Below are 26,242 nucleotides of genomic sequence, written 5' to 3' on the forward strand. Positions count from 1 at the left end.
CCTTTTATGGTCCATTCCTGATTTTGGCTTCCAGAAACGTCAACATGAGGCTGTACCCTCACAGTTCACTTGAACTTGTGAATGGCCCAGTGGATTCATAGAGGTGAGCTTGAATGGTATTTGATCCACATCTTCCAACAAAACAAGTTAAGGTATTGAACTTTTTTGGGTCCAACTTTCAACGAAACATAAAATAATTTACAACTCAGTCTAGTATTCAGGAGAAAAAAAGAGATTTGAATCAAAGGTAGGGATCGACCATTCAATAGAGAAACACTTGGCAGGTAGGTGTAATGTTATTAAAAGGAAGACAAAAAAAGATTCCAAGAGGAATAGCTTGATGTAATCAGGCGTCATGCAAAAATATGTAGCAGTGCCACTACCCCCATCACACCAATATGTATTGCTGTACTCTTGTGTGACCTTTGAGACCTCTTTACACATGGGGACTCTTGTAATTGCACCTTCTATGACTTCACCACAACTTTTTGTTTTTCCTATTAATTTATTACTAACAGAATGCATTTTTGTCTATAACCATTGGAAAGATGTGAACAATGTAAAGCATGAAGTAACTTAATTTGCCTATAAGGGGCTAGATGTAGAGTAGCAACGCCTTAATTACTGCTGAAAGAGTTAATTCAGTTACCACGTTAAATACTGGGATTTCTATGCATTTTGTAAACCAAATGGAAAATGTATAGACAGTTAGATGTTTAACATTGATTTACTGGTTAGGTTGCAAGGGTGATGGACCGAGGTCAGCCCTCTGGTTGGTGATTGTAGTCTGTGGAGAGCTGCAGGAAGGACATGAGAGAGAGTGTCTGACGGCCAGGCCTCCAGCTCAGAGAAACTTTATCTCTGAGACAGGGCCGTACATAGAAGTCATTGGGCCCCATAGCAAGAATCTTAATTGGGCCCCCTAACTCCACCCACTACCCACCCCTGGCCCATCCCACCACCTGCCCTGGCTCCTCCCCTGCCCCTCCCTATTATGCCCCCCAAAATGCCCAGGCACCGCATACAGGTAATACTTACTCCGCTCCCCGACACCCACGTCGCTCCTGATGCCCCCACGGCTGCCGCTGAATCCCCCTGTCATGCGGATCAGGGGGAGGGGGGTGGTTGGTAATTTCCCCCATATAGCAATTTCCCCCACACTGCCCCAACACAGTAGTTTCCCCCAAATAGTAATTTCCACCACACTTCGCCCATATAGTAATTTGCCCCCACATAGCAATTGTAGCTCCTTGCCCTAGCAATTAGCACCTGCCCATTCTTTGACCTAGTAGTAAGCACCTGCCATATTAGTCCTTGCTCTTGCAGTGGGCACCTGCCCAGTGGCTCCTTGCACTTGAGGTGGGCACCTGCCCCATCCTTGCCCTTGCATTAGGCACCTGCCCCATCCTTGCCCTTGCTGTGGGCTCTTGCCATATTAATCCTTGCCCTTGCAGTGGGCACCTGCCCCCACAGAGTCCTTGTGCCAGTGGTGGGCCCCAGCCCGATGTGTCCAGGGGGCTGCACGAGCACTTGAGCAGGAGACCAGCCCTGCTGGGAGGAGGAGACGTATCCTGAAGGAACCCGCACTGAAGAACCGCAGCTTCATAAGTCTCCATAGCCGGGGTCCCATCAGTGCCTCAGTTACCCATGCTGTTGACTGGAAGTAGAAGGAGCCATTGTGCTGCGTCCCTGCACAGGTGGGGTTAGGAGGGAGAACTGTCTGTGCAGCAGAGTAGACATAGGGGGCCGGGCCTTCCATGCACTCCGGCCCCACCTGTGCCGCGGACCCCATAGCAACGACGTGGTCTGCCTATATTGGCGGTACACCACTGCTCTGAGACCTCACCTGTCTGAAAAGATATCTTCAATTCCAGAGTACTCCTAAAATGAGACAGGTCACCTTAGAAGGTTTAATATCAAATCAAGGCCATGCAAGATAACTTTAGTGAGGTACAGCCAAGGTAAGTGACTTTATCGCTGCAGGATCCATACATTGCTCAGGCACCTACCACACTTTCATACGAATTGGCCATCCAGATCTTAAATCTGCACCCCTCAGCTTAGGAACTGCAGAAAGTCTTAACAAGAACAGGATTGCATGCCTAGGGTTATTTGAAGTGATTGCAAAGTGTCTTTAGAGAAAGAGGGACTGGGAGTACTATAACTGTCATTATTTTGTTGCCTATATACAGCCATTTGGGGAAAATATTTCCTATGAAATTTCTCAGAATTGTGCTATTATGGCTACTTTTAATGCAACCCTCATCATCAACTCAATAAGGAGACTTTATTTTTTGCAACCAAGGAGCCTGATCATTGCCTCCATAATGTTCTGACCCTGTACCCGTACTCTTGCCGTGCAGCCTGCCAAACACTCAACTAACACCAAGGGTACCCCAACTACCACCAGGCAGGATCTCCAACACCAGGGTGTGCCCTGAGGAAAGAAAGGGTGTGCTCGCCACTCTGTGCCCTCCACTGTGAACTGTGCATACTACTATCACCATCATAGCCACTACCATCCCTCCCATCCTCACCTCCTCTTTGGCCATGTGTCCTTTAAATAGGTTGTTGCATGCCTTTAAAAAGGTGCATTAACTATTAGTTTAGCTGGTGGAGGTGGTTAACTTAGGAAGCAAAACTGAACACTGATCAGACTTTTTAATAGACCGTAAAAGTCCCAGGTTTCATGTTCGCTTCAAAGGCATGAGTAGTCAGGAGATGATACAAGCGATGCCGTCTACAGCTCCTCTTATGACACATTACATCTTCAAAAGACAAATGCTTCAAAGTAGTATGGTAAAATACTCAACGGCCTTGGAAACAAACAGCTCTGCCAACTATATAACATTTTTACAGCAAGCAAATTGCTTTTTAAAAGCCGAGCCGGGTTTGTTTTGATAGTGGTGGTTCTTAAGACGAACCTTAAAGACTACAAAGCTCAACAAGAGAAAATATTGTAAGACATGGAAAAAAAATTGGGTTCTGCCTGTCCGAGGTTTTGAGGCGCTGTCACAAATTACTTTTTTTGCCATTTTATCAGAGTGGTTCTCCGGCTTCTTTCAAGTGTTCTTGTAAGACTGTCAAGGCTTTGTTAGTAGACACCATGCCAAGAACTACAGTGTGGATGGGAGATAATTGACCATATAACTGAAAATCAACGTCTACCTCACATACTCCAAATTCTAGAGAGAAATGCAGCGAGCCAGACCGCAGGGGAAAACACGTGAGGATACGGTGGGCCAATGGGGGTAGTAGTTGTTTGTACTCACAGTTAGCAGAGCCTCCCTGGGGCGGCAGTGCACTGGATGGGAAGACAGCACTAAATCCTCCGGGGCACTCTCTATTGTAGGGAACACCAGCCAGATGGAAGTTGAGGTGCCTTTGATGGTAATGGGTATGCTTAGGGTGCTTTGGTGCCTGGGCCCCTGTGTTCGTGATGCCAGCACCGTGAGGTGCAATTAGGAGATGATGTGGAATAAGGAAACCAAGTTTCTTAACAAACTCCCAGTACTTTACTGAAGCTGCTCCAAAGGTCATCAATGTATGCAAAAGTCATTTACAGCAAGGCAGCTTTTACAGTGATTCAGATTAGTTCCCATAGTTGCATAAGGGGCAGTTTTCTATGACAATCAATCTTTCTCCCTTTTTTCTCCAGGCTGGAGGGGTGGACTATCTCTGCTGTACTGTATAATCATATACCTCTGTATCCTCTCTAGGAATACTTTATTCTGACAGCTGGCCTTTCTGTCCTTGGTTATGGTTGGCAGCTTGTAGCTTAGAATCTCTCCACCTAATGCAAAGGAGACTAGAGCCTGATAAACGACAGTTACCTTCCTTTGCCAATATTCTTACTCCCTCTCTGAATTGCCTGTTTCCTTTGTAATCTTTCCCTTCTATGGGCTGGTACATGGAACTAAGTATGGAGTTCGGATAACTCTCCAAAATGGCTGCTAAGGTCAGACATCACACACACTGACCTTCTTCTCCTCTGTACTGTGTGCAGGGCGAAGTCAATCCTGGGAGGCTTGCTAGAACCTCCCCCTCCCTGTGCAACTTTATTGGAACTCCTATACAAGCACAATTTACATGAAACACGATCACAGTATTAAGCTGTGTGTTTCAGGACACTGCACAAAGCTAAGATATACAAGGCTTATAAAGCTTCTTGTTACGAATGTTACAGAAAGCAAAAAGGCTACAGGGCCCAGGTGAAAATGCTACCACTATAGCTGCTCCCCAGGTAGTGAAGTAAATGTGAATTTAGGTTCCCATTACCACATGACTTTCTGTCTTGATCACCGAGCTGGCCCCATAGGGTAACAAAGTATAAAGTTGACCCCTATCATAGCTTGACAAGAGTAGGGTATGTTTTCACAGGTCATCATGGTCCCCTAAAGACCACCTCGCATGCCAAGGTTTGCTTGTGCTGTTGACAGCCCCTTTCATGACGGCGATGTCATTATATAGATCTACATTTACCAAGTGATCTTTGGCATTTCTGTTTCTTGTACATCAGACTGCCTCTCCATGCTGAAAGCCTTGTTTTACTCAGGAAAGTATTAGATAGTATTAGAGGGTATTATGGATCGACAGTAAACTGGACTGCCTCTCCATGCTGCAGTCTTGTTTTACTCGGAAAAAGTATTAGAGAGCAGTAGAAGATATTATGCCTTTGATGTGCACTGGATTTACTCTCCCTGGTGCAGTTTTGTTTTCCTCAGAAAAGTATTAGAGAGCATTAAGATATTAAGCATCTGCAGTATACTCGATTGCCTCTCCGTGTATTACTCAGGAAAGTTTTATAAAGCATTAAGATATCAAGGATCTGAAGTATACTGGGCTCACTCTTCGGGCCACACAGCCTTTTTAAACTCATGAAAGTATTTGAGATTATTAAAAGATATTGTGAATCTGCAGTATGCCGGACTGCCTCTGCATGTTGCACAGTCTTGTTTTAGCCAGGAAAGTATTAAACAGCATTAAAAGATATTATGGGTCAGCAGTACATCACTCTGCCTCTTCATGCTGCACAATCTAACTTTCCTCAGGTAACAACTGTATAGAGATTATCAAATCATATTATGGATCTGAAGTACACTGCACTGCCTCTCAGAGCGGCACAGTCTTGTTTTAATCAGAAAAATATTAGAGATTATGAGATCATATTATGGATGTAAAGTAGTGTTAGAGAGCATTAGAGGTTATTATGAATCTGCACTACATCGGAGTCATGCAGAACAGTCTTGTTTAACTCACGAGATTATTAGTGAAGATTAGAAATCATTATGGATCTGCAGTATAGTGGACTGCCTCTCCATGCTGCACAGTCTCACTTTACTCAGGAAAATGCTAGAGATTATGAGATCATATTATGGATGCAAAGTAGTGTTAGAGAGCATTAAAGGTTATTATGAATCTGCACTACATCGAAGTCATGCAGAACAGTCTTGTTTAACTAACAAGATTATTAGTGAAGATTAGAAATCATTATGGATGAGCAGTATAGTGGACTGCCTCTCCATGCTGCACAGTCTCACTTTACTCAGGAAAATGCTAGAGATTATGAGATCATATTATGGATCTGCAGTACCCTGGACTGCTCTTCAACGTAGCACAGTCTTGTTTTACTCAGGAAAGTATTACAGAGAGAAGTTATTATGGATCTACAGTATACTGGACTACCTCTCCACGCAGAACAGTTATTATTAGTGAACATTAGAAATTATTATGGATCTGCATTATTCTGGACTACCTCTCCATGCTGCACAGAAAATATTACAGAGCGTTATAAGTTATTATGGATCTGCAGTATACTGGACTACCTCTCCATGCAGAACAGTCTTGTTTTACCCAGGAAAGTATTACAGAGCATTAGAAAATATCAGGGGTGGATTGGGAACTTAAAGTGGCCCTGGAAAAATACTAAAATTGGCCCTGTTTGGAGTTGGGTCCAAATTGATGGAAGGCAGAGCAAGCAATACCATGTTGTGGCACATTACACCACCCCAACAGAGCCAAATACCACAGTCCATCATAAAATACTGACAGCAGCACAAAATACATCCCCAAAAACTTCTACTGGCCGGCCGTGAGGAGGACCCAGGCAGCCCCCCGGCCATGGGCCCACCGGGAAATTTGCCCATAAAGTCTATGGCCAATTCACCCCTCAAAACATAGATACCGGGTGTGTGTGCATTCTACATTGTACAGAACAGAACGGCCGGCCTCTAACAGAACAGTCCTATCCTTGTCTGTAATGTGGACAATAATAGGACATGTTCTATCATTTTGCAGAAAGACCATGCGGACATACAGACACGGAATGCACAAGGCCCCATTGAAGTGAAGGGAACGGTACGGACATGGAAAAAAAAATACGTTTGTGTGCAGGAGCCCTAAGGTGGGCCCCCAGAATCAGTTACACTGGTGGGACCTAAGTACCCCAGTCCGACACTGATTAAAAGATATTATGGATTTTCACAATAAAAAGTTGTAAAACAAAGAGAAAAAAGTGATGAGTATTATAAAATCAGCGCTCTGCAGCCAAAGTCCATAAGCTTTTAATGCTATAATCACATTTCTTATACAGCATATAGGTAAAATATAAGAAGTATCCGCATTCAGCTTATGCCTGATATTACCTAAAGAACCAGAACCATGATAAAGCAGGTTATAATTAGCCATAAAATCTTTAATACCAAAATTAAAATTGGTGCAAAACTTAAAAAATATAAAAAAAATCTTGTTTAACAGAATGCAGTTTTATTGTTTAGTATCACGCCTATATCTATTACTAGCATAAAACAGAATCAATTGTCATTGGGACAATGAAATTCTTAATGGTGAGTGCTGCTGATATCCAGGATAATGTATCATCTCCGGGGCCGTGAAACATTATTTTATGTATTTTCTTTATCATTCCGCAGTGAAGTCACTGCCCTGTTATGAGTAATTTGAGAGGCGTCCTCACATTTCCATTTACAAAATGCTTTGTCTATCATTTTACACCCATTACTTTTATGTATTTTAATAATTACTGGGAAACCAGCAGGGTTGATTCAAGTTAAAGAACTTGGGGGGGGGTGGGGAGGGGGGGGTGGGCGACGACTAGGAAAGCTTATTTCTTCTAATGGTTCAATTAAAGGAAAAGTTTTTCATGCGCATAAGACTCAAAAACAGCCACAAAAAAACAGCTAAACAGGAATACTCTGTTAGTATATAACAGAGTTTAAAGTCAATGGCTTCAAAGGCTCAAAAATAATAATAATAATTAAGAGATGAACGAGTTTATGAAAAGTTCCATTCGGCTGATTCGGCAAATTTTACAAAAAAATTTGCTTTGTGACGAATAAGTTTGTCACAAAGCGCATTTTTTTTGTAAGTAGCGGGTGCAATGACAGGGAGCTGCGATAGCGCCATCATTGTACCCCTCATATGCCGCATTCATACATGATCACGACATGTGAGTGTAAAAACAGTGTGAAATTAACAAAAAAAAAAAAAACTTACCACCTTCATTTGCTCAATCTTGCTTGAAGATCTGAAGCGAAATCTCGCGTGGCGAGAGATTATGTCATCAGGCTGGCCGGTGACGTGATGTCATACATCTCCACGCACGGGATTTCGGCTGAGATCTTCAATCAAGATTGAGGCTGGTGGCCGATCGCGAGCAAATGGAAGAGGTAAGTATGATTTTTTTTTTATCCTGAAATTCGGATCGAATTCCACTTCGTGGGATTCGATTCACTCATCTCTACTACTACTACTACTACTACTAGTAATAAAAAAATAGCATTTGCAATAATCCTAGAAGGAAAAGGTCAGTCCTGAATCATCCTCTGTAGACAAGGACTGGGGATTTTGAAGCAGGGGTCTAAGAGTACAGTACTTGAAAATATACCACCTCTCCCCTGAGAGCCATCATACATTTTATAGTCGGCTAATTCTCACATTTTAAAAAATTTATATAAATTATAAATTACCTTGATTTGTTCTTTAAAAATATCCCCCAAAAATCTAGAATGGTATATATCTTGCCAAAAAAAGAGAAAAGCGTTATCAAGTTACTGAAAAAAAATAAAAATTAAAAGTAGAGATAAGTGAGTAAATTAAAAAATTTGGAAATTCGACCCAATTTGTTTTAAACGTTTTGATTCCAACCCAAATTTTGAGTGATTTGATTCAAGGGAATTGAAAAGAGGCAGAGCGGGAGAGAGACCTTTACAGGCAACTAAAGCATTTTCGATTTGGGTCTGTATACAATTTTAATTTGTGCTTCTGTAAAAGAAAGTTATAGCTTCCAAAATGCAAGGAGGCAAAAGCAAGAAGAAAAAATGTTGTCCTGAAGACCAAAAATGGCTTAGATCTTAAGGGGTCACACATTTTCCTTATACAGGTCATGAAACAGAATGAACAGTAACACAGTCTAAATCCGATTCTAGATCATTCTAAATTTTATTCAACTGAATCGGTCGACTGACTTGATTCTGTTGCAAATCAATTCTACAAAAATCGAAAGTGCTCCAATTTGTTTGAAAATCTGTTTGGCACTCTGAGGTCTCCTAGGACTTACAACTTTCTCTCTCTTTCCCTCGGAATTCAGATGCAACTTGAATTTTTCCAAAATTTTGTGTGAATCCGATTAGTATGAAATCAATTCTCCTTTCTCTGTTACTATTATTATTGTGATATTAATATTTTTTTTTATTTTAATTTGGGCTGTAAGTCATTAAAATATGGTGAACTGATTTTTTCAGCAGTGAATGAGACTCAACAACCCCAGCAGTCGTCCATGATATCCCACACGCAGCCGGAACACCCCAGTAATGAGGATGCTCCCAGCCGAACAATCCCTACTGCTTGCGTGCGGCCGACCCATCCCCTGCGTAGCTTTGCCAACCCTTTGTTGCCTCCTCCAATGACTGCGATGGAGCCTAAAGTTCCTTATACGTCACTTTTATCTCAAGCAGGTAATGTTCAATTTGATTTGTTTCCTTCAGTGGTGACATTCATGTCTTGCTAGAGTGTTTATGTTTGGTGAGTTCACCCTTTATGTTGTATATGGCTGTGTTGTTTTATGATTTTGCCTTTATTTAGGCTTGGTCAAAAATTGATCAACTGGTTTCTGAATTTTCTTTATTATTTTTCCTCTTGACTCAACTTATTCCCATATGTTTGGTACGAGATGACCAGCTTTGGAAAAATATGTGTTTGCAGTACTCTGTTGGGAGTTGTTTATGCCGTGTGTATCTATAAGTGGCTGGATCTGATATGAATTGAATGCAGTCAAGGGTTTTTCTAGCATTGCATTTATACCATGAGAAATTGGAGTACATAACAGCATTTTCAGAGGATTGACACATCTATACATTGAAATTTGTAAATGAAACCCTTTAAGACCGTCTGCTTTAGGTTGGGAAGATAAGGGTCTCCTTTTAAGCCACTATCTTAAGAGCTCACATATCATTTAATTATAATTACAGAACATTTCATAATCTATGTTTGTCAGTCTTCTTACTTTATTGCCCTTGACTTTCACTGTTTGGATAAGATTTTAGTCCCTCCGTGTAGCATGTCCTAAAATAGTTACAAGAAGTTATATCTACTCTACAGTAGACTGCCTCTCCTTGCTACACAGACTTGTTTTAGATCCAAATCACTCAGAAAACCGGAGTGAGAGGAGACTACACAAGAATCATGCAAACGTATGCCGAGGGGGAAACAAGGCAGACTGAAAATGATGCGCTTGTGCAGTAATGTCTGCACCTGGGAACATGATCAACTTCAAAAAGTCACCTTTCTTGACATGTCTGCTTTAGGAACTATTTGCATCTCCCTTGACATAGCAATTCTGGAGAATCTATTCTTCTGACTCTATGTCCTTGCCTTCTTTTATTACTGCTAGAAGTTATGAATGAAATACGGTACTAGCACTTTGCAATAGCAGGAATAACAAAGATATAAGATATATAGAAATAGAGATATGAAAATCTATGCTCCAGAATTGTTATTACATGGGGGAGTGCAAGTAGTTATTAAAACAGACCTTTCAGGAGAGGTTACAGGTTCTCCTCAAAGAGGTTTTCCAGGATTAACTAGCCCCCGAAGCATGTGATATCTAAAGAATTATACTTATCTGCTCCCTGTCACATATTTCCAATGCCATGGCTCTTTTCAGCAATTTTCTAGTCCCTGGACTGTTTACCCGGTCCTTGGGGTACGGATTGGGTGATGTGCTACTTCAGCCAATTACTGGCCTCAACGTCTTTAAGAGGTATGTGACCTAGCAGTGCCACTTTAGGACATGTCACCACTGAGGCCAGCCAATAGCTGATGTAGCACACTTGACCCCTGTTCAGATGTTCATATACCGGTGACTGAAAGTTCATGGAACAGACCCAGGGTACCGAAACGGAAAGGTGGGGAGTGAGTGAATATGAATTTTTTTATTAGGTACCAAATGCTTTTGGGTCTGGTTAAAAAGGGTCATAACCCAGGAAAATCCCTTAAAGGTGGCCATGTTGGCTAAGCCTGTAAATTTTTAGTATACTGGACGACCAGCTTATGTGTCTTAGTTGTTTGGCTGATGTTTATTCAGCAGATATCAGCAGGGGAAAAGGATGACCGTGTTGGATTTGCACATTCTCACCCGATTGACAACCATGTGACACAAAATATGAATAGTTGCACTTTTTTAACCCAAGAGTAATGGCCATACGCCATCTTGACAGTTTTGAGAAGAGCTTCTTGGATGTGTTTGCTCTATCTTAACACGTCAAAGTCATTCAGGTGTAACTTTTATATTAGATTCACTGGAAATCATTTCATTCCCTTTGGTTTCATAAATATTTTATGGCCGTTCCTCAGTCAGGGTTTTCTGCATGTAAAAACAGTGTGTTCTCCTTATGCCGAATCCTAAGATAAGATGCTAGATTCCTTCACCGCCTGGCGTCCTCCTGTCATTCCTCTATAATAATCATAAACGCCGCCATATAAGTGATTTGGTTTAGTCCGCTTTCAAGTAAATTGAAAATGTTTGATGGAGTGTTAAGCTAGCTGCATTATGGATCTGACATCAATTCTATACTTTTCCTTTACAAGTGAAAATTCCCTTAAGCTACTAAAATAATCATCTGCATTTCAAGCAAAACAGGTTTAAGAGAAGTTTATAGGGCTATGGACGGATTTGATCTGGCTCAGATGGTATATTATTTTACATTAACATTTTCACAGCGGTTTTCTATAGAGTTATTACCGGGAAGTGAATTTCTTCAATGACTGGAGGGAAATTAAAGTGTTATGGTGTCTCAGGTTTGCTAGATCTTAATACTGGTCTTCTACAGAACGTGCAAAATCAGGAACGTAGGAGAGATGAGATTGTCATTTGGCATAGGACTGCAGGACACCCTACTGCATTATCATGCCTTAAAGGAGTAATCCAGAATTTTGTATGGATGAATATTAGTATCTGATCGCCAGAGGTCTGACACATAGAAATCCACCGATCAGCTGTTTCAGAGTAGCTCCAGCACTGGAACTTGGCACCAGAAGTACACAACTCTGCCCATTGAGTAGTGGATGAAAATAGCAACTGCAGCGCTGCTCCCATTCAAGTGAATGAGAGCAGAGCAACAGTTACCAGCTCCCTTCACTGCACAAGAGCTCCATCCAGCACTAGAGCTCCATCTTCTACTTTCTAAGACAAACTTCCATCGCCAGAGCTCTATCCACTCTACCCACGGCACTGACTTCCAGCACCAGAGCTCCATGAACTCCATCCATGGCACCGACTTTTGACACCAGAACTCCATCCACGGCCCTCGACTTCCAGTGCCACAGCTCCATTTTCTACATTCATTTCACCAGCTTCCAGTGCCAGAGCTCCATCCACTCTATTCACGGCACTGACCTCCGGCGCCAGAGCTCTGTCCTTCATGGCACCAGCTTCCAGCACCAGAGCTTCACCTACTCTATCCATAGCACTAGCTTCCAGCACCATAGCTCCATCCCATCTATCCATGGCACTGACTTTAGGCACCAAAGCTCCATCCACGGCACCTACTAACAATGTCGGAGGTCCATCCAAAGCATCGGCTTTTGACACCTGAGCTTTATTCACTCCATTCATGTCACAAATGTCTCATGCCAGAGATTCACCAATCTAATAGCTATCAATAACTTCTATAACCACAATACTTATTTTATGTTGGCCAAACCCTGCAATTTCATCGAGACAGGCAAACCATTTAATGTGTACGGCAATGTCCCCAATGGCAAATGTTAAGGAAAAGAAGGATCAGGCTATTTCAACATGACGAATTCCTTTGTTCTTAGAGCTTTATGGCAGCAGTTTACTCCAGAATCTCCATTCAGAAGACATCTCCTGAATCGAGGATGCATGTGTCCTGGGGGGCTAGGGGGTTGGACGAAAGGAATAATTTGTTAGGCTGACAGCTATCTAAATTAGAGTGTTTTCAAAATGTACATATAATTCATCCATGCCCCCTATGAGAGACCTGTCAGCATTCCTAATTGTTAAAAATCCCATATACATTAGAGTACAGTCAGCTGTCCCTACAGTTTTGTTAATATAAATTGGGACCTTTAGACTCTCTTCCCCCCAACAGATGAAAGCATATACACACCAGTCTTTATGGGGGAGTCAGGAGAAATAGGGTAGATGCTTGCTCAGGTGACAGCTGTTGAAGGTGTTTGGGCACCTTTATACGGTTCATGACTTTGATACAAGAAGGTGGGTGGGAAATTGTAGTGAAATTTTTTGTTCTTGTACCAGAGCTTCACCTACCATGTGCCATTTACAATACTGGTGTTTTCTTTTGTGAAAGTGAGTGTCGAAAGATGACCATCTTTGAAAGAAAACATAACTTCATGTTACTCTGTTGGGAGACGTTTATGCTATATGTATCTACATTTGGCTCCTCGGTTTCTGTGATGTGAATCATTGTCTTTTGGTATTATGTATTTTGAGAAATGTGAGCCTTTACAGAAATTTGCAGAAAGTTATTGGTTGACACATCTTTATGGATGAACGCATCTTTTAGGTCTCCATGACAGAAATACTCCTGACAGAAATATCTACAGCCTTCAGCCTATAACTTCAATCAATGAAATCTAAGAATACATGACTGAAAAACAATTTTCACATACTGTATGTAATATCCACACAAAGGCCTTTTATTGTCTGGTGGGTCTCCTTTAGGTCTCATCTGTGATGGATTTCTTATGTTCTAAATGACGCAGAAAAATACATTTATGGAATCTTAAGCAATTGTGCAGCAGCTGGAATTGTTTCTAACGAAACATCTCTCTGCCATTTGTGCCCATTTATCACTAAAATAAAGTCTTCAGCCTCAAAGAACATGAAAAAGAAATTAAATACATTTGGGTTATTCTTACTCATGACCTTTGGGAGAAGAACTTGATGTATTTAGTGTGCAATGTCGAAGGCTCCTCTTTAGTGTTTACGTACTGTTTATGGTATGCAAAGTCGACATGAAAAAATTACGAGCAGAACTGATGAGACTGTAAATCATCCAGGGACATAAGGGCAAGATGCAGTCATCATAACCTTTCTCTGCTGTCACAGAAAGAGGGGGCTGGATAAATCAGTGGTGAGGAAGGTTATGTTACTTAGTAATAAATGATGATAGCGCTGTAAAAGAGTTGTGAAAATATTAATTTTCATTAACTGATGGACAGTTGTCAGTTGTCACATAAATAACCATAAATGTTTGTTATGGTCAGGGCTGGGTCAAGGTTTGCTACCCAAACCAAGTGTTTTATACTACTTTAATTGCCCAATGCAGCCTCCCTTATCCACGCGCTTACATTTCCTTTATTAGCATAGTTGTGGCTATAACTGTGGCCTCCCACAGAAAACAATGGGAGGTAGTGTCAATGCAGCTGTCCAGAATTTCTTGACATGGACTCTGTGCCAAATTCAGCTGTGAAACACTCCCATCTACAATTAAAGTCATCTGTCACATAGAAATAGACTGTATAAGAGTGGGTGTGAACCCACTATGCCCATTGAACGAATGTGGCTTGGGGCTACTCCTCAGGACATTATCAAGGTGGACCCCTGGCTTTTACTCAAGCAGAAATTTGGACAGGCAGAGTTCAAGCAGTGCACTAATCATGCAGTAGGTTTGGGCAGGCAACACATGGTCAGTCAGAGTTCAGGACATGTGTCATAGGGTCAGTGCAGTAAAATGCAGTGAAACTTTGCTGGACTAGAATAGATAGGAACCTATAGCTCTGGCACTTTTCCATAAACTACGGGTCATTATATAACCATTGGCTGGGAACAAATTAGACTGTGCATATTCCAACCCTTAAAGAGTTGTGTGCCTTAAGGGAATAAGCACCAGGAAACAGGTGGGGAAGGCCGTGATTGGCTTGCAGCATGGAATAGTGTGGAGGGTACTCCAGTGGCCATACACGTCAGGAGAGAGGAGAAGCTGACAGACATGGACTACAGACATCACATAGGATTTTTTTAAAAGTTTTTCATAAAATACAACCTCCCCGTCCATTTCGCCCCAAGGCAACAGCCTAGTCCTCCTACCCATCTTCCTACCCCTGCTTATGGTATACTAATGATAAGCTAAGAAATAGCAAAATAGGACTTTTGGTGAGGTTTTCCTATACAAAAGTAATAAACGTAAGAAAATTACATTAATAGTGGTCCAGCTATCATTTTAAATGATAATGTTCCTCTAATTAGTAAATAACTAACCCCTATGGGATTGGTTAATAAAGTATGTTTCCACTCATTATCTTGGAAGGAAGGGCCTGCTGAAGAATTCACCATGAAAATCAGTGAGTTTTTATGCAGTGCAGAGGTATCAAAACAGTAAAAAGGGTGGGCCGAGGGTCCCTGCAGGGTAAATGTATTGCATTTCTGGCTATTAGCCGGAACGGTTAACCATGCAGCATTTAGTTGGGCCTACTTGCTGTCCACTTTGGTTCATAGAGAGGTTCCAAGCAGAGGGCCCGTGTCTATGTTGCTTCCTTCATAATTCATTTTACCCCAAAAACATTAGAAAAAATTGACATTTTAAGGTTATTATTGCTTAAATAACTATAACACTGTTCAGAAATTCCTCTCTTTCATAGAACCCAGCATAGAGAGAACATACAAGTTCTATATAGATGTCTAGAGCTCTGTTGATGCTTGACATCAAGGTTTCTTTCCATTTCATATTTGATAGGCCAAATATCACAGGCTGCTTTGCTACTGTACCTGGTAAAAACCAATTATCCATTAGGATCCGTCTGGCTCTGCTTCAAAACAGATTAAAATGAATCCATCAAATTTATTATGGCTTCAATTTAAAGGATCTGTCAAATGTGACCACAGGCCTACTCTTGAATATAGGTCAACCATGGTATCTCGTCTTTTGGTCTCTCTTCGATATGCTTTCCATATTTTTATATGTTTTAAATTGATATTTCCTGGAAAAGATGGACACTCATGGCTCACTTTTATCCCAAGGAGACTCTATCGCTAATATTATTGACTGTTCTAAGACATAACTACAAAGCATCTGTTTTCTTGCTTGAATCTTCAAAATGGAAACCCATTGGAATTTTCTGGCTCATAGTTAACTCCGGCTCTTCATTAGTTTTGTACAAAGTTTGGACGAGGAAGGAATTCTTCTATTCAGAGTAGTGGTAAAGTCAGTTGAAGCATTGAAAGGAAAAGTTAATGAGATCCATTTACACTTTGAAAAATCATTTCGAAATAAATAAAAATAGTCTGATTTTATATCCATTTCCTGAACTGTCAGCCGAACGCAATCTGAATGCAGAAGCTGGAAGGAGACGATATATTTTGTCAGTTCAAATATAAGTCTAATCCTCCGCAAATGTCATTTCTCTCAGGCTTAACTTATTCATGGCCGGGAAATCAATTTGTAATATCAATATTAAACAGGCTGAGTAATCTTCCAAGTTGATAATGTCTCGTCAAGAAAAAAAAAGTGAAGGAGATGGGGGACTTTCTGAGACATGTCAGAAGGTTACCTAAACCGGCTTGTCAAAGGAGATAATTGTACTGTGTGCCTAATTCCCAATTTAAAAGGACTGTTCATCAAACGCATTTACATCAGAAATGACAGTCATCTTCTCCGTGCAGACAATGAACTGCTGTAAATCAAAGGATATTTTTCCTATATTATGTTTTTACCTAAGGTGGCATCAACATTGAAGTCTTAATTCCGAGCAGCATATGGATAATTGTTTATGTAGTTGGTAAAATTGGACCCAGTCCAATTACTGTAAATCACTGAAGGATCTTGTAGGACGTAAACCATTACTTCATTGCAGTCTCATAATATTTTGTAGACCATTCTAATTCATGGTGTTATGCCACAAGGGTGACTGGTAGGATGATATTTTAGTGAAGGGTTTATTCCAGGAATAATTAATAATGAACATCATATAGGACATATTAATCTCTTTCTAACAAAGTTAGAACCAGCCCTGTACCTCACATGGATCCAGAGATCTCCCCATTTATTGCCCAGTTCTCTACTAGATTTTGTTCCCTCTGGCACCTCAGGGGATGTGTCCTTTCTGTTGCAGCTCTCTCCCTATCACAGCTCAGGGAAGGGTACTTTCTAGTACAACTCTCTTCCAGCAACTGACACCGTTTCTAACAGTACATATGGTGGGTAGTAATTGAAGGCCAAAACTGAGCATGTGTGAGCACCTCTGCAATGTTACAGAGGTGGACAGAGAAATAAAAGAGCAAACAACAGGTGGCGCCATACAGATACAGTTTATTGAATACATTAGTGGCTATGCTACATTTTTAATTACATGCAATCACAAAAATATTCAGATCCAGGTGCATACTTGAAAACTGTACAATATTTTTCGTGAGACAACCCCTTTAAGTGGTCATATAGGTTTGCTGTACAACATACTGCCTCTCCATGCTACACAGACTTATTTCAGGTCCTTCTGTCTCAAGTTTCATGATCAAAAGGACAAAATATAGTATCAGAATGTAAAACTTTCAAAACAAGGATGAAAAGCACAAGAAAACTGCAGATTATGGAGCATAACTCAAAGCTACCGGACCTCAATGAAAAATTTATAACAGGGCCCCCGCCTACCTTGTGAGATTTATAACAATAGTGGGTTCTTATACGGCAGAGAGGACATTGAGCCTCCTCAGGGGCCAGAGCCCAGGTGCCACAGCTACTTCTGAGTTCCTTTGGTTCCCTTTAGAAGATAATCAGTAGACCATATGGTTGTAAAATGGCCCCTGATTTACCAGTCGTATAATGCATGGTGAATAAAAAAATCAGGAGCAACCAAAACATATTTACGACACTTTCAAAAGTTCTATCTGTCTTTAATATGGCTGTTTTCAAGATGGTGATGGCAATGATGAGATCAGTCAAAAATTCTGAAGATCTCTGGGTTGAAAAGGATGCATATAGATAAGCCTTAACTATGCTATTTTGGGGTAATTATATTTTGGGATGGGCATAGCTCTAAAAGGTCCAGAGGTAGTGGTCATACTCACACCTAGGCCCTGGAGCTTCATGGAGCTAAAAGGCTCCAGTCCATCTAGGAAGACGTTATAAATGGCTCATGGTAGGTGGGGCCCTAGTACAGATTTTGCATTGGCTTCAAGTTATGACACTGTCATTTGGGGGGTACAAGAGCAGTAGTTTGAAAGGTAGGTATAATTAGCAAAATTGTATATACCAGGCACTAAATAATGTTTCAGGTGTTATGGCCAGCCCATTCTCAATGGATGCTCATTTGATCCCCGAGAACGTGTATAATTTCCTTATTGTTTGTCCCTATCCATATATTAGCATCAGGAAGGTTAATATAAGAGGCAGAGAACAACTTCTGGAAAGCAAAGACCTGTGTGTGACACAAATACACATTCCAAAAATAATTTGTATTGTTTAAATGTGCTTATTATGCACAATGCGTCTCCAGGAACACGTTAATGAGACAACGGGGGACTTTGTTATTGCAGAGCATAGAGGGGTTATATGCAAGTCACTGAGGAGGTCATTGATCAAAGTCTCTTCACTGTAGGCCTGGGGCAATACAGGTGCAACCTATATCATTCCATAGCATTTGTTACGCCAACCAAAATATGCATAGGAAAGGCATGGAAAAATACGAAGATTCCACTGCTTCCAAATGCACCCATGAAAAGCTGGAATTGTCCAAAAAGTTATAGGTAGCACTGACTCAACGTATCACCAAATCAATGGTTTGGGGACAGAGTTGTAATTGGGGACAGATTTAGGTTAATGAACTTGGCCTACGCTTTAAACAAAACTTTTCTAACTAAAAAAGTAGTAGAAGACGATTATAAATGGGCCTTGCTTTTCACAACTCTGAAACCCTGGCCACTTTGGTGCAAGGTTTTCATAAATATGGTGTTGGACACCAGAAAATGGCTGTAACTCTGTGGCACTGTGCGGGGTACCACATCTCTCATCTGAATGCTGCAGACCTTTCAAACAGCTGATTGACAGGGGTGCTTGGAGTCAGAGTTCCACCAGTCATGGCCTATCCTGAAGATCAGAAAAGTCTATAGTAGAGCAGCACTACGTTACCAAGTTCGGTGTACCAATAGGAGAGACGTCCTTCAAAAAGACATGTGGGTGCAAGCAGTGTCAGACCCTGGCTTGTGGTCCCTGGGATAAATCCAAATAGAAGATTGCAGCACTCATTCCATTCAAGCAAAGTGATGTGTTTATTTAACCAAAAGGCATCATTACAGCATGCAACGTTTCGACTCGAATCGAAACGTCTCATGCTGTAATGATGCCTTTTGGTTAAATAAACACATCACTTTGCTTGAATGGAAGGAGTGCTGCGATCTTCTATGTGGATCTATCCTGAAGATCAGTCATCAAAATTCTACAACTGGAAAACCCCTTTAATTTAGATTCCCAGTAACAGAAATATATGACCAGTGAGAATGAGGTTAAAACTTTCCATAAGATTGTTGTTTTGAGAACATGGACTTCCCCAATATGAGCTCACATGTAGCACTGTGCAGTACTTTCTATTAGCATCGACTATCCCCATATGGCGTACAGTCATAGGATATAGAAATACCTATAGAAAACAGTTCCTGAGTATGAGTGCAATACTATATACACAAATAACAGAGCCATATACTTCCATAGAACTGGCTAAATAAAATTGACATACCATGCTGCCACCATCGTACACTGCAACAGAAATATACTGCTAAAAGTAGCAATGCCACATAGCTATCAAATAATTGCTCCATGTTCTAATAACAAAGTCTAAATAATACCTCTATACTATTCAGTATGTAGATTAATGATGGTCTGGAAGCTCGGGTGACTCGAACCTCCTTTAGAAGGGCAGCACACCCTTTCATTTCACCTTTAAGACAGAATTACATACAATAATTGATCGTTACATGGGGAGCGTAGGTTCCATGTATTTGGTGTTGATGAAGACTCTACTGAAGGGACAACCCATGACTCTTTGACATTGCCAAAATGTATATAAAAGTAAGAATAAACAGAGTAAAGCCCATTCTGTCCATATTACGAAGCAGTTCACCAAAAAAGACATTATAATTGGCAGAGCTTGAGGGAACAGAGGAAGCAAGCAACCAGCAACAAGATGGATGAGTACAATCACATGGATGCCTCAACCCGGTGCCTGAAGGTGTAAAGAGTAGATATGGCAGTCCAGACTCCAGAGAAGTAATTGTAGTAATAGCAATACTGATGAGAAAAATACATAGGGTGAATTTAGGGCACCAAGGGGATTTTGATTAATGATGTATGTTGCGTATGTGCCAACAGTCCTGATTTTTGGGGGACAGTCTGGGTGACCAGACCAGGGAAGGGATGGGATTTATGTTTGGAGGGAATTTCTGGTTGTTTTGTGGGAGTTACTGTGAGATTTGGGGGTTGGAGATTGAACATCACAATTTTTGCTATTGAAATGTTGGTAACTGTGCATTTTAACAGTATTCATCCAAAATATCCTGTCTTCTACTTGGTTTACAAGCTCCTCAAGTCACCTACTTCATTTCTGGTCATCCTATTCCAATTTCTTCATCAACTCTTGTGACTATAATTGCTTTTCCAATGAGCAGTACCCTCTTGTGATATCTCAGGTCCTTTGTACTTGGTATAGTCTGGTACTTTATATTTAAACAAATGTGAAATGGAATTATACCATCCATATGTAGCAAACAATACTAGGATAAGAAATATCGTGATGGCATTTTTGTTCTTTCCAACCTGTGATCATGTGATGCCCCTAATTGTTTGGCTGGTATTTTATAATGGGAATGTTTTACTAAGTTTTGTATGTCATGAATAAGGACTAAGTCTAGTCCGAAATGCGTCAACTGTTCCATGGGGTGGAATCTGACTACTCAGTTTGTACTAGTTTATGAATTTTTCAATAAAATACGTTTTTATGAAAAGGCATCCCTCAGCTGCTGGATCTCCTTTCTTTGGTACTTTATATTTGGTATAGTGTGGTCCTTTGTAATTGCTATCGGCTGGTCTTTTGTACTTGGTATAATCCTGTCCTTTATACTTTGTTTAGTCCGATCCTTTATACTTGGTATAGTCCGTTCCTTTATACTTGGTATAGTCTTGTCCTTTATACATGTTATAGTCCGGTCCTTTATACTTGTTATAGTCCGGTCCTTTATACTTGGTTTAGTCTAGTCCTTTATACTTAGTATAGTCCTGAACTTTGTCCTTGGTATGGTCCAGTCCTTTATACTTGGTATAGTCCGGTCCTTTATACTTAGTATAGTCTGGTCCTTTATACTTGGCTTAGTCCAGTCCTTTATACTTAGTATAGTCTTGAACTTTGTACTTGGTATGATCCAGTATTTTATACTTGGTATAGTCCGGTCCTTTATACTTGGTATAGTCTTGTCCTTTGTATTTTGCTTAGTCCGGTCCTTTATACTTAGTATAGTCCGGTCCTTTATACTTAGTATAGTTCGGTCCTTTATACTTAGTATAGTCTGGTCTTTTATACTTGGCTTAGTCTGGTCCTTTATAGTTAGTATAGTCTGGTCCTTTATACCTCATATAGTCCAGTCCTTTATACTTAGTATAGGACGTTCCTTTATACTTGGTTTAGTCCAGTCCTTTATACTTGGTATAGTCCGGTCCTTTATACTTAGTATATTCCGGTCCTTTATTTGTACTATAGTCAGGAATTTTGTACTTGGCATACTCTTTGTTCTAACTCCTGACTACTTCATGGCCAGCACAAGTTGTCAGCTCTTCCCGCATAGCAGAAAGTCTTTGTGGATAGTAATCTATCCCCGCCGTGTTTGTTTGCACAGTAGTTGGCAGCCGGCTGATCTCCTCAAGAATTGGATGTTATATATTGGCAGCCGACAGTCTTCAGCCCAAATGGCAGCACAATCTCATTATGTATTTATTCCCCACCTCGCCTCCCGCTGCTGACTATCATGCTCCTAGTAATTAGTTGGGATGACAAGCAAGCGTTCTTGGCACGCGATCCTCGGCACAAGTTGAATTAATTCTCTTACTTGCAGAGTCTTTCACATCGTGACATTTGAGTTTTGCCAAAGAAAGAGAAATAATAAACAGTGTAACTCCACTAAGATAAGAAGTAAGCACAGATCCTCAGGATCCTTCGCCGCTCACATACTCCCATTGTAAATGTTACCGTTTAGAGGCTTTTATCGTGTTATTTAGCCCTTCGAGCGGTTTGCACTTTACACAATTACACATATAATTTGTTGCTAGCAGGTTTGCTGACATAAGCATGAGAAATTATTGGGACAGGCTAATAAGTGATGAAAAATCATCCCTGTGATTATAATAAAAAGGGTATTAGCATCATTAGCGGGACGGCTGCCAGCGCAAATGCTAAATGCTCCTATTTGCATATTTTAACTGGGACTTATGTCTTCATAGTGCATTTAGTAGACTTAATGTTCGAGACACAAATGGATGAGTTAACATTGTAAATATGGTAAAGATGGATTATTAAGGGGGTACTCTACCTAGATAGAGGTACTTCTTCTATCAAGACCTGACCTGACTAGTCCCTCAAAGGGGTTACCATGGGTGACTCTAGGGAGGCTCATCCCCGCCGCGGCCAGCTATTGGCTGCTCCCCCCATCACCGGATGTTTTCATCCGTGCAACTGGGAAATGCAGCGGCTGACATGTGGGCGTCAGAAGCGACGTGGGTGCCGGGGAGCAAGGTAAGTAAAATATGTGTGAGGGGCCCGGACATATGGGGGGGCATTTTATGGGTTGGATAACCCCTTTAAAGACAATGAAAAATGTTGGATGGAATTTTTCTAGTAATAGCACCACTCATGTCCTTGGATGTGTCTGGTATTGCATTGAAGAGGTTCTCCAGTCCCACAATGTACACTGCATGTTTTTGATCCCTCTATCTGTTTTTAACATCAGCACTTTCCTTTCCCTGTTTTTAGCATCACTTCATCCTGGCAGGATGTTTACATGCAGAACTCACTGTTTTCATCAGCTTCCTGCTGGGTTTTCTAACCAATCCCAGCATGCTTTCCTCTGTAATGTTCCCCAGGCCTTGCACCACCTGTCTCAATGTTCCTTCTGCAATAGTCATGCCCCCTGTACCTTCCCTCTCCATGTTAGCTAGGCGAAGCAAGCCCCGAGAAACATTACAAAGCAAAGCATGCTGAGATTGGTTAGAAAATCTAGCAGGAAGCTGATGAAAACAGGAAGTTCTGCATGTATACATCCTGCCAGGATGCAGCGATGCTGAGAAGGGGGAAAGTTAAGTGCTGACATGAACAACATGTATATGACCTCTGTAGCCCGTGAGTGACTGCAGTGCTCACATGTTTTGTCGATGTGTCATCTATGGATCCTAGTGAAGAGGGACTGACAAGGGACATAGGGAAGCTGCATCATGGGTCAATCACTTTAAAGGGATTCTGTCACCTCTCATAACACAAATTCAGATTTTAAACCAGTCATGCTCCACAGCTTACCTTGAATCGGCTGTGCTGTTCTATATTGTAATCCGTCCAGTAGTTTTGCAGAAAAACTACTTTTATAATTATGCAAATTAACCCTGAAGGTGCCCATAGGGGCGTTATGTTCCCCTTTGTGCGCCCAGTAACGCCCCTCTTACAGTGCCCAAAACGCCTTCCCCCAGAATCCCTAACCGCCCACAGCGTCTCATCCCTCTCCTCCCCCTCCCTGACGGCCAAGCGAAGTCTCGTGCAGACGCAGTACCCACTGAGGGCTGCGCCAGTGCGATTTGCTGGAGACTGAGGGAAGAGCGAGCATCGGACGTCACTGGGCTCGACTCCTGCCCTCAGTCTCCAGCAAATCGCACTGGCGCAGCCCTCAGTGGGTACTGCGTCTGCGCGAGACTTCGCTCGGCTGTCAGGGAGGGGGAGGAGAGGGATGAGACGCTGTGGGCGGTTAGGGATTCTGGAGGAAGGCGTTTTGGGCACTGTAAGAGGGGCGTTACTGGGCACACAAAGGGGAACATAACGCCCTTCTGGGCACATTCAGGGTTAATTTGCATAATTATAAAAGTCGTTTTTCTGCAAAACTGCTGGACGGATTACAATATAGAACAGCACAGCCGATTCAAGGTAAGCTGTGGAGCATGACTGGTTTAAAATCTGAATTTGTGTTATGACATGTGACAGAATCCCTTTAAAGGGACTGCTCATGATTTTAATGTACTCAAATTATGCCATCAATATTGGCTGGGGTCCAACACCTAGCACACCCACCAACCAGCTGTTCACAAGGGGCTCGGGCGGTCAGTGCCGAAGCTACACAGAACCATCCACCGCACTGCAGGCACTGAAGTGAATGGGAGCAATGATGCATTACACAGTGGATAGATCTGTGTATTGCTAGCATCAGAGCAGTGTTTTTGACCAATGACGATCAGATATTGATGGCCTATCCTTTAGATAGACAACACCTTTAAATACGTTTTCATAAAGCATATAATAAAACCTGAGAGAACTAGCATACTTTGTGCAAACCTTTATCATTGGATAAAAAAATAAATTGTAAAAGTGATGTTAAATTTTTACTTTTTTTAAATAATTTTAGGGTCCAGTTTACCCAAGCCTCAAGTGAAGACGGCGTCATTGGGGCTGGCAGGAAAAGCAAGATCTCCGCTTCTCCCGGTGTCAGTACCGACAGCTCCAGAAGTGTCAGAAGAAAGTCATAAACATACAGACGACCCTGCTAGTGTAAGACATTTTTGAAATTCAATTTTTCATCATTCCCTTTACGGATGATGCTCTGATCACAGAGCCGCACGGCCCTCATTATCTTATACGCTCCAGATAAAGCTCAGTAATGGGGGGAACGTAGATTTTAGCATTTATTTCCCCCACATCAAGCTTTCTCCTCTGCTCATTGTCGCCCCCTGCTGAGTAATCTTTTCAAGACCAATATTAAGGAGGTACTCTACCTAGTTATAGAAGTATACAACTAGAAGGGTTGTAAGTAACTATAGAGTATTCAGAAGTTGCATTAAAGGGGTTGACCAACAAACATTCATCACCTATCCACAGGATAGATGATAAATACATGATCACTGGGGGTATGACCATTCGAACCCCTACTGATCACAAGAACAGGGGTCCCTGAGATCCAAACCCTTAGTTCTCTGTGTGAATGGAGTGGTGGTGCACATGCACAGTTGCCTCTCAGCTAACTTCTATGGATTGCTGAGACAGTTTCATAGAAGTGATGTAGCTTTTTTTGTTCTTGAGCACCACTGCTCCGCTCACACAGTAGACCTCCATATAGATCATAGGGGAAGTGGGGGTTCCCGATAGTCCTAACCCCAGCAATCATGCTTTTATCACCTATTCTGTGTATAGGTGATAAATGTTGTTCATAAGCCACTTGGCCAAAAAAGGGGCACAATGGCCTATGTGTAGGGGGGCCCTGTTACAAATTCTGTATTGGACCCAGGAAATTCAAGTTACACCTTGAGTCTTATGGACAAGAACAGAGACGGAAGGTGTTGGAGAATTTTTATATTTGACATGTTATTAAAAGAATAATAATAATTACATTTTTTAATGATTTTATATTTTTGTTTTTGCAGGTATACGAGCAAGACGACCTAAGTGAACAAATGGCAAGCTTGGAAGGTTTGATGAAGCAGCTCAACGCTATCACAGGCTCTGCTTTCTAACTGCATCTGAAAAAAGCAAAAACATTAACTTTTTTGGCTACCAACGGGGCCTGGAAAGCATTGCAGAGCAGTGCCGTTTAGCTCCCTCGGAAAGGCAGCCAAGGAGTTAATTGGACACCCAGGAATGTTGCAGCATACCAGTGTTTCACAGTCAGTCTTCTCCCATGAAAACCAATGGACAGACCCACAGGCCTTTCCCACCCATGAACTGAATACTTTTTAAGAATTCCCACGACATCGCCCGTTGATTCGTCTCTACAGATCTGCTTTATGTGTTCCTTATTTTCACAGAAATCAATGTAAGGATTTTGTGTCAAAGACTCTTTCACTGGAAAGAATGGCCGACACAAAACCTGAAAATGCCATTATGCCAGTAAGTTCGTCCAGAATTCCAGCCTCGAGATATGTTTATTGCTAAATTGGAAGTGTTCTCCACCCATGTTAATTTTTTCCAGTGAGGGTATAGTCGTTTATGGGAGATTTTTTTATTAATTAATTTATTTTTTACTCCAATTGTATATTTTTAGGTAAAGCTTTTATTTTGAAGTTGACATAACGAATTGCCACCGTTGTAGTATAGGACACATAAGAAAATGCAAAAAAAACTCCCTAGAAGACGTGTGGAGAAATAGAGAATACCTACAAGTCTGCAATCAGATAGTGCAGAGCTTGTTGCAATGATTAGTCTAGTTTACATTACTTTTTTCCTCTTTTAAAGGGGTTTTCCACAATGTTTCCACTAGAATCTGCAATACTCAACTATTGAGCCTAAGGACTCGTGCACACGGCAGAGTCCTCTGCACCAGTAGGACCCTTAGTACACAGCCATGGAGTCTCCGTTAGACTCCATAAAGCAATGCTTCTAGGTGAGAATCCTTCCATACCAACCAAGACCGAGGGTATCTTTGGGGCCATACTATAAGCCTCTAGTTCATATGGAGGCTGACAGAGTTTTTTCTGATTCATAGAGAATCTGTCAGCAGAAAAGTCACATGATTGCCTGG

General features: G+C 41.4%; 1 protein-coding gene across 1 annotated transcript in view; it reads left to right on the forward strand.

The window, feature by feature from the left end:
* Positions 1–25,536, forward strand: part of DCC (DCC netrin 1 receptor) — a 507,302-nt gene extending 481,766 nt beyond the window's left edge. Inside the window, exons 29-31 of the mRNA XM_040419605.1 lie at positions 8,760–8,972; positions 24,137–24,279; positions 25,149–25,536. Coding sequence (XP_040275539.1) covers positions 8,760–8,972; positions 24,137–24,279; positions 25,149–25,238 — 446 coding nt within the window. The 3' untranslated portion in view covers positions 25,239–25,536. The remainder of the gene's footprint in view (positions 1–8,759; positions 8,973–24,136; positions 24,280–25,148) is intronic.
* Positions 25,537–26,242: the final 706 nt, after the last annotated feature.

Source organism: Bufo bufo, chromosome 2, assembly GCF_905171765.1.
Source record: "Bufo bufo chromosome 2, aBufBuf1.1, whole genome shotgun sequence".
Taxonomy (NCBI): domain Eukaryota; kingdom Metazoa; phylum Chordata; class Amphibia; order Anura; family Bufonidae; genus Bufo; species Bufo bufo.